General features: G+C 40.7%; 1 protein-coding gene across 1 annotated transcript; it reads left to right on the top strand.

Moving 5' to 3' along the window:
- LOC110266772 lies at positions 219-10140 on the top strand. Its single transcript, XM_021111777.1, has 6 exons — positions 219-326; positions 412-532; positions 942-1565; positions 8410-8598; positions 8712-9664; positions 9721-10140. Exons 1-6 carry the CDS (start codon positions 219-221, stop codon positions 10138-10140), a joined length of 2415 nt encoding a protein of 804 aa, XP_020967436.1.

The raw sequence follows: 10140 nt of genomic DNA on the forward strand, positions 1-10140 counted from the left end.
ATGTTCCTAGAAGGAGAACAAGGGTTTCCCTTAGGGAATTCATATGTTTTCGTCTCCAGATTAGGGAGCACGAAGATGGAATTATTCACAAGTGTAGGCGGTTATTTCAACAATTTGTTGTTGATTGTTTCACCATGATTGAGTCCCAGAGGTTGTATGAGATTAGAATGAAGTAAAGTACAATTAGAGGAGAAGTCCTTCAAGGAATAGAGGGGGCTATGCGTCGTGGCGATGATGAAGCTTCTTCAATTAGGACACGAATCATTTTGCCTTCTTCATTCAATGGTGGTAGAAGTTATATGTTTAACCGTTGTCAGGATGCCATGGCAATTTGTAAACATTTTGGCTATCCAGATTTATTCCTCACTATTACGTGTAATCCAAATTGACCTGAATTTTAGCAATTCACAGAGCGAGAGCAAAATTCCCATCGCTGATCGTCCTGATATCTCTTGTCGTGTGTTTCATGCCAAGTTGAAGTTCCTGCTTAGCGATATCAAGGAAGGTGTGCTTTTTGGTCCACTTAATGCAGGTATATTCTTTTCTCGCTTAGCATTTCAATTTCTGTCTGTCGTCTTCGGACATGTAGTTATCTAGCTTCTTTAGGATGTTTTTGTATTTTTTAAGTATGTATACTATTGAGTTCCAAAAAAGAGGTTTACCGCATGCACACATGTTACTTTGGCTTAACGGGGAAAGCAACTTACAAAGTGTTGAAATTGTTGATGAATTCATCTGTGCCGAGCTACCCAATCCCCAGAAATTTCCATCTCTTTATAATGTCGTCACCAAGTACATGATCCATGGTCCCTGCGGTCAACTTAGACGGAGTTCTCCTTGCATGAAAGATGGTAAGTGCTCAAAATTTTATCCGAAAAGATTCATTGACCAAACGAGCTTTGATGAAGATGGATATCCAATATATAGACGTCGTAATATAGGTGTGACAGTGAAGATCAATGATGTTGATATTGATAACAGATTTGTTGTGACCTATAATCCACTGCTGTTAATGAAATATCAAGCTCACATAAATCTTGAGTTCTGTAACAAGTCAAACGTCATTAAGTATCTTTTTAAGTATGTCAATAAGGGTCCGGATCAGGTGACTGCAATTGTTGGAGAAACATATGATGTTGGTGAATCTTCTCATGTGGTTGATGAGATCAAACAGTATTACGATTGTCCTTATTTATCACCGTCTGAATCCATATGGAGAATTTTTGCTTATGATATTCACCATAGATGGCCATCGGTACAGAGGTTGACTTTTCACTTGCCGAACCATCAACATGTTGTATTCGATGATGCTGATATCACTACTCATGTTTATTTGCGCAACAAAGATTTGCTGACAATGTTTACGAGTTGGATGATGGCCAACAGGCGGTTCCCGGAGGGGCGGTCTTTAACATATGTTGAATATCCAGGCAAATTTGTTTATTGTTTGAATAGCAGGGAGTGGAAGCCAAGACAGAGGGGATTCTCAATTGGAAGATTGATTTTCGCTCATCCCTCATCTGGTGAACTTTTCTACATGCGGATGCTTTTGAATGTGCAGAGAGGTTGTAACAGTTTTCGAAGTATAAAAACCGTGAATGGTGTTACTGATAAACCCATATTTCATGAGTTCTTTTGTGCTTAATTTGAGTGATTTATACAATCTTTCACCTACTTATTCACATTAATTGCATGGTTTTACTTTCCCTTCCTTATTACGTGATGTATGTGAAAAACATGTTTCCTAAGCTTTAAAATTAATTATTTTAATTACCTTTATTTCCATTCGATGCTATGATTAGTGTGTTGAGTAGTTTCAGATTTTCTAAGGCAGAATGACTTAAAGGATGGAAAAGGAAACATACAAAATGGAAGGAGAAGGAAAAACGGAGCTTTAAGGAAACTGGTATCCACGCGACCGCATGGACGACGCGATCGCATGCCAGAAGCGAAGATGCAGCGACGCAGCCGCATGACTGACGCGACCGCGTGCCTTAAGCAGAACGCACATGACGCGGTCACATGACTGACGCGACCGCATAAGCGACGCGATCGCGTGACAGAGGCCACGCACCAGAAATTACAGAAAACGCTTATAGCGAGTTCTGAAGCCCTTTTTGGCCCAAATCCAAGTCCAGAAGGCATAGACCAGAGGTTATGAAGTGAGGGAACGCATCCATTCAGAGAGAGCTCGCATATTTTATTTTTCAATGATTTAGGTTTTAGTTGAGAGGGAGATCTTCTCCTAGATTCAACTTTCATTATAGTTGAGAGAGATAACTAAGTTGGACCTCTAATTTCTCTTACCTTGCCAAAAGTTTGCTTTATAGTATTTATTTATTTTAATTGCCATTTACTTTACTTGTCATTCAAATCACTTGCTTCTCACCTTTTAAACCCCGCTTACAACCTTAATAGCCAATAATAAGAACATACTTCCTCGCAGTTCCTTGAGAAGACGACCCGAGGTTTGAATACTCAGTTAACAATTTTGATAAGGGGTTTGTTACTTGTGACCACCACACTCACAAGCTTCTCTTCACCATTCGCCACCATATGATCCTTCCCTACCCCGCTACCAATCCAACCGCTCCCAATCACCACCACTTTCCTTTGTATCATGTCCAAGTCCAGCAACCCAAGAAGCAGAGGCTCGCCTAAAGGAAACGGTAAGTAAACTTCAAACAACCATTCGACAACTGGAGCAAGTAGCAATTCAATGGGTTTCTAGGCGATCAACTACACAAGGATCACCCATAATTCCATGTGGACAGCCCAATGAAGAGCAGAGCATGAAGGAAATACCAGAAACTCCAGTGAACAAGACAGAGAATGAATTTGTACTAGAACAATTAGAAGAAGCTGTCGTTGTTCAAGAAGAAGAGTTGGTTGAAGACCTAGGAGATGCTGAACTTCCATGGGAATCCAGAATTGAGGAAAACTCCATCCAGGATGCTACAGTTGATGCTAAGGAGGATACTGTACAATCTCCAAGGCAAGTCGTTTATGAGAAATCAGACGGAATAATCCCAGAAGCAAATTCCCTTGATGATGATAGTCACAAGTCTAGCTCTCTTGGTGATGAACTTGCATCCGCAAGTGAATTCTCTGAGATCGAAGAATCTTTCCCAAGTGAATATGAAGATGATGCGGAGGTAGATTTCTCTCAACCTCCAATCTATGACTCAAGTGATGAGGAAGACATAGAAGACTTTGACCAGGACACAGATACAATTGAAGATCTTTGCAAAGAAGTGGAGGAATTCACAGAAGAGCACAAGGAAATGGAACTTGCAGAACCACCAAAAACACCTATCCCAAGGCCATTACTACCTAATACAAGCTTCAAGTGGGTACAATCCTTAACTTATAACTTTACTTATTCACTTGAATACAGTTTGCTTGAAACAGATGGCCAACTTAGAGCTCTCTGCGGCTTTAAGAGTAAGAGGGAAATGGCTCATACTCAGAGCTGGTGCACAAGGTTCAATAAGGTTCCACGCTTCACCTCGAAGTACACGGATTGGTATCATGCTCAATTGCATGGATCACGGAGAATGTTTGGTCACCACGGTGAGATTTTACTTTTTAAACTGCCCGGATGGAGACATGTAGATCAAGACGGAGGCGGATTTAAAAGCAAGGCTTGGAATCCTGGAGTTTATTCTAACATTTGTCACCCCGGGAGCCTAACAATATATTTGAAGCTGTTCAGAAGCTTTGCGTGCCTAGTTTGGGACCCCGGAGGCTATTGGCATTCCAAACACTGGTGGAGATTTTTGGACGAATTTAAACATAAACCACCATAACAGGAAACTCCTCCAATGTCCAACTTAAGGACTTTAACTAAAAGTGCTAGGTGGGAGACAACCCACCATGGTATGGTCGCTTCTTTTTCAATTTATTTCCGCATGCCCCATGCGATCGCGTCACTTGCACAATACCAATCCCACGCGACCGCGTGAGCGACGCGATCGCGTCGCATGGATTACACATCACCCCAAAAGGAGACAGAGAGTTGCGCTGAAACGGCGCTGGAGTCGTGTGTTTAGCACAAATTCCAGCGACGCGATCACGTGACCCACGCGATCGCGTCACCCCTCTCCCACCCGTCTCATGCGATCACGGGCCCCACGCGATCGCGTCACTCCCATTTTTCACCCCAACCACGCGACCGCGTACCCCACGCGGCCGCGTGGATTCAAAAATATAACCCCCCAGCCACGCGAAACCCCATCAGTCGCGACGTCCCCCTGATGCACGGAAAACTTGTCTCTCAACAAATTTCCTTCGGCAAGTGTACCGAATTTGTCGTCAAGTAAAAACTTGCAAATGATCCAATAAAATTTGCAAACCGGTACTGTGAGCTGAAGTACCCGGCTTTTGCAAACTCCAGGAATCTATACCTAGAGCGAACTCTGAAGATTCCAGAAGCACTCCAGCGGTACACCACTGAGCAAATCAAGCAAAGGGGCTGGTTCTTTCTGGAGAGAACACTGACAGAGGTCAACGCATCTTGGGTCCGAGAATTCTACTGCAACTACTACCTCACCACCCTAGATGCCGTAAACCTGAGAGGAAAACAAATTCTGGTCACTGAGGAGGCCTTAGAGGACATTCTCCAGCTCCCAGCCAAGTCCGATAAGCCTGATGGTTATTCAAAGGCTGAAGAGGACATGCGCCAGATGCAGTTTGATTGGGATGCTATGAAGGCACGGATAGCTCTCGACCCGACTGTTCCTTTGGAGATGGGTCAGGACACCACCATGCCTAGAGGGATCAAGAGAGCGTACTTAAATGATGAGGCTCGGTTATGGCACCAGATCTTGAGTAATTATGTGATGCCGAGTACTCACGAGACGGAGATCCCGGCTACTATGATCACCCTCCTTTGGTGTGTGCTGGAGGGTAAGGACCTTTATCTGCCACGTTTCATTCGGCACTATATGGCCAGGGTCCACGTCCGAGGCACCCTCCCTTTTTCGTATCTAGTTACAAAGCTTGGCCGTCGAGCTGACGTGCCATGGGAGGTTGCCGATGAGAGACCACCTGCGGCGGATTGCAGGAAGATCATTCCGCACAGCTGGAACTTCGTAGCTTTGGGCCACAGACCACCACCCTTCACTGCGACTGATGAGACAGCCCCACCGTCCGCTGGACCCTCTTCCTTCACTGCTGCACCACCTACCCCTGCTACCACCACTGCACCTTCACCTGCCACAGAGCCCGTCTATCATCTGGTGCACCGCTTGTTTCGACGACTTAATCAGATGGAGCGTCGCAACAAGCAACGCTATGAGCACCTAAAGCTGATGATACGATCCGGTGACATCCCCTCCGAGCCTGACACACCATCCGAGGCATCTGAGGAGGAGGCGGATGCGCCCGAGGCAGAGACCCATCCCCAGGGAGAGGTAGTGTCGGCCGCATCACAGGCAGCGGTCCCACATTAGATTGAGGCTGCGGATCTTGAGATCCCGATCCAGTCAGCCCCGCCTCTACAACAGCCAGACTCCCAGCCCACCACCACTGAGACTCTAGCTACCATCCCTACCATTGATGACACCCCTTCACACCCGGCTTGATTGAGCATCGGGGACGATGCTTCCTTTTAAGTGTGGGGAGGTCGCCATCTCTGGCGTTTATTTTGGTGAACCACTACATCTTTTTTCTTTTATTTTGGATATTTTTCTGTATTTTTATTTTTACTGTTATTTTCTGAGTACTTATACATTGCTTTTATGTATTTTTACTCTATTTTCTGCATTTTGCATCTTTAGTTCATATTTTAGCCAATTTAGTTTATTTTAGTTATTTAGTTTAGTTTGCAATTCTGATTTATTAGTGGATTAATTAGTATAGTTTACCCTTTTTAGCATAAGATAGTATAGTTTAAATTGAAAAATATAAAAAGGAAGTAAGCTAGGAAATTGAACATAACAGATTTAAATCCATAAACCTTGTATATAGCATTACATGATGTAGTTAAGCTGACAATATTTCATCAAGGAGGAACATTAAAACTTTAAAAGCCACCCTAAATATTTTTTTTATGAGAATAATGGGAATGTTCAACTAAACCTGCATAACATATATGAATGATATATGATGCTTGAGTTAGAGAACACACAGCATGTGAGTCTTGAGCTTAATTGTATGGTTGCATTCAAACCATAATTTCATTTCTGTGTGTTTCGCTTCTTTTTATTCTGATGTTCTTTACTTTGCCTTAATCTATATGTCCAATTATAGAATATAGAATGTAGATACATATCAAAAGAATGATTGAGGCCATCGTTTGATTTTAGCTCACTTACCCCAAAAATAGCCTACCTTTTACATCACCCTTGTTAGCCCCTTGAGCCTTTTAAAACCCTTTTATTCTATTTAGCCACACTACTAGCCTTAAGCAGAAAAACAAAATAAAATCCCAAGTTGAATCCTTGGTTAGCTTAAGATAGAAAATTATGAATAGATTAGAACATGGGAAACTTATTGGGAACATGGATGATAGAAACAAAAGGGTAGAAGAGTTAAAAGAAATAAAATAAATTTGGGAAGCATGCTCATGAGAAATCAAAATGATTCAATTACCATGTTCACAAAAAAAAGTTATTTTTCAGCATTTAATAAAAGGGGATACAAAAGAAATTCCCCAATGCAAAAAAAAAAAAAAAAACAATGCACATGGGATAAAAATAAAAAGTGAAACATGAGCATGTAAACAATAAGTGGGATAATATGGGAAAATAGGTAAAGAAGTTTTGTTTTGCTAAATATGTATGTTAGGTGAGATCTTAGTCTAATTAAGGATTCACTTATTAGCTCACTTGATCCTATACATAAATCCTTACCTTTACCTTGACCCCATTACAACCTTAATTGAAGACCTCATGACTTTTTGGTATGACTGTACTCTATAATTGTTGATTAGTTAGATGAAGAACAAAGCTATAGAAAGTAAGAATAAAAAGAAAAGTAGAGTGAATAAACCCAATAAACACTGAGTGACTAGAGAGTAAACAGAAAATCCAGTGAGGGTTCAATAACTCATCAACATATATCTGTGCTTAAATTTACTAATTGTTTTGCAAGTTTTTACAATGTTTTCTTTCCCATCTCATTTGCTAAAATGCTTTATTATTTAAAGGTTAGCTATATATATATATACATGACTCCTTGAGAATGTGAATTAACTTGGCTACATGTAAGCTTTATATATGAGTGAATAAATTAGAGTTGCATGATGCATCATTCATTTAGGTAGTTGCATTTAAATTAGGTTGCATTGCATGACATTCCATCACTTTAACCTTAATTATCTACCTTGGATTTAGCATGAGGACATGCTAGTGTTTAAGTGTGGGGAGGTTGATAAACCCATATTTCATGAGTTCTTTTGTGCTTAATTTGAGGGACTTATACAATCTTTCACCTACTTATTCACATTAATTGCATGGTTTTACTTTCCCTTCCTTATTACGTTATGTATGTGAAAAACATGTTTTCTAAGCTTTAAAATTAATTATTTTAATTACCTTTATTTCCATTCGATGCCGTGATTAGTGTGTTGAGTAGTTTCAGATTTTCTAAGGCAGAATGACTTAAAGGATGGAAAAGGAAACATACAAAATGGAAGGAGAAGGCAAAACGGAGCTTTAAGGAAACTGGTATCCACGCGACCGCATGGACGACGCGATCGCATGCCAGAAGCGAAGATGCAGCGACGCGGCCGCATGACTGACGCGACCGCGCGCCTTAAGCAGAACGCACATGACACGGTCGCATGACTGACGCGACCGCGTGGCAAGGAATTGCTTCGAATGACGCGACCGCGTAAGCGACGCGATCGCGTGACAGAGGCCACGCACCAGAAATTGCAGAAAACGCTCATAGCGAGTTCTGAAGCCCTTTTTGGCCCAAATCCAAGTCCAGAAGGCATAGACCAGAGGTTATGAAGTGAGGGAACGCATCCATTCAGAGAGAGCTCGCATATTTTATTTTTCAATGATTTAGGTTTTAGTTGAGAGGGAGATCTTCTCCTACCTTGCCAAAAGTTTGCTTTACAGTATTTATTTATTTTAATTGCCATTTACTTTACTTGTCATTCAAATCACTTGCTTCTCACCTTTTAAACCCCGCTTACAACCTTAATAGCCAATAATAAGAACATACTTCCTCGCAGTTCCTTGAGAAGACGACCTGAGGTTTGAATACTCGGTTAACAATTTTAATAAGGGGTTTGTTACTTGTGACACCCAACACGTTTGTACGAAGGGATTTTTGTCGGTTTAGAGACTATATCTACAACGCGACTATTTTTATGACATTCTTTACTGGCAAAAATCCTAACGTCAGTTACTTATGATACATTTTAAGAGGCATGTTCCGCCATGTGATTCTTGATAGATGATAAGGAGTATGTTTCTGCTATTAAGGAAGTCGCTGAGTTAGCGTCAGCTGCACAGCTAAGGAGGCTTTTTGTGATGTTGTTGCTATCTGGTTCCATGGGAAGACATCTGTCAGTTTGGAAACAAACTTGGGCTTATTTGTCTGATGATATTCTTTATCGCAGAAGACATGAGTTGCAATATCCCGGTAAAAATTTTGTTCATGATGAATTTATTATATGACAGGCAAGCACAGACGCACGCACAGAGTATAGAAATGATATTATGGTGCTAATATTTATTAATTATCATTAAACGTAGATCTAACGATGAGTCAGGACGAGTTGCAAATATTTTGTTTGTTGGAGATTGAGAAACTATTACAGAATAATGGAAAATCATTGAGAAATTATGCTGGCATGCCGGTTCCTAATAACTCTTTAGTCTCTCAATTTAGCAATTTGATGCTGTTGCGTGAGTTGCAGTATGATATTGTTTCTTTGACTCGTGAGCACGATGCAAATATCTTAAAGTTAAATGAAGAACAGAGAGTGATCTATGATAAAATTATTGATTGTGTTTCAAATAAGAGGCACGGGTTCTTTTTTGTGTACGGGTTTGGTGGCATTGGAAAAACTTTTTTATACAGAGTTTTGTCAGCTAGATTGCAATCTGAGAAAAAGATTGTTATAAATGTTGCTTCTAGTGGTATTGCTTCTCTGTTGTTACCCGGTGGTAAGACGGTGCATTCTATGTTCAATATTCCTGTTGAGCTTATTGAAGACACTGTTTGTCGGATTAAGAAAGATAGTCCAAAAGCTGAGGTATTCCGATTGACCGATTTGATTATTTGGGATGAGGCACCGATGACTAACAAATTAGCATTTGAAGCGCTCAATAGGACGTTGCATGATATAATGGTTTCGGTCTCTAATAGGAATAAAGATTTACCTTTTGGTGGGAAGGTGGTCGTTCTTGGTGGTGATTTCAGGCAGGTCTTGCCAGTTATTCCAAAAGGTTCTCGTGCTGAGATTGTGATGGCTTCCATAAATTCTTCTATCCTCTGGAAATACTGCGAAGTTTTGCGACTGACAAAAAATATGAGGTTAGCAAGTGGATTGGAACAATCAACTGCTCAGGAGTTAAGGTCGTTTTCAGATTGGATACTTCAAATTGGTGAAGGTCGATCTGGAACTATGGTCAATGATAAACTTTTTGTTGATATTCCTTCTGATCTAATCATTCCTGTTTTGGAAAATCCAGTGGAAGATATTGTAAATACAATCTATCCGAATTTGGTTCAGAATTTTCATGTTCTAAGTTTTTTCAGGATAGGGCAATATTGGCTCCAACTGTCGAGAATGTTGAAGAGATAAACAATTATATAGTTAACTTGTTGCCCGGTGAGGAGAGAAATTATCTCAGTGCTGATTCGATATGTGGTAGTGATGCCTATTCTGATGTTGATGTTGATTGGATAAATGTTGAATTCTTGAATCAGATTAGGTGTTCTGGTCTACCTAATCATTCGTTGAAGTTTAAAATAGGCATGCCTATTATTTTGTTGAGGAATATTGATCCAGCTGGGGGTTTGTGTAATGGGACTCGACTTGTTGTGCGAGATCTAGGGACAAATATGATCGGTGCAGATATTGTTTCTGGTAGCAATGTTGGGGATAAAGTTTTTATCACCAGAATAAATTTGATTCCCAGTGATATGATTATACCGTTTAAATTCCAACGCTGTTAA

This window comes from Arachis ipaensis, chromosome B09 (genome assembly GCF_000816755.2).
Source record: "Arachis ipaensis cultivar K30076 chromosome B09, Araip1.1, whole genome shotgun sequence".
Taxonomy (NCBI): Eukaryota; Viridiplantae; Streptophyta; class Magnoliopsida; order Fabales; family Fabaceae; genus Arachis; species Arachis ipaensis.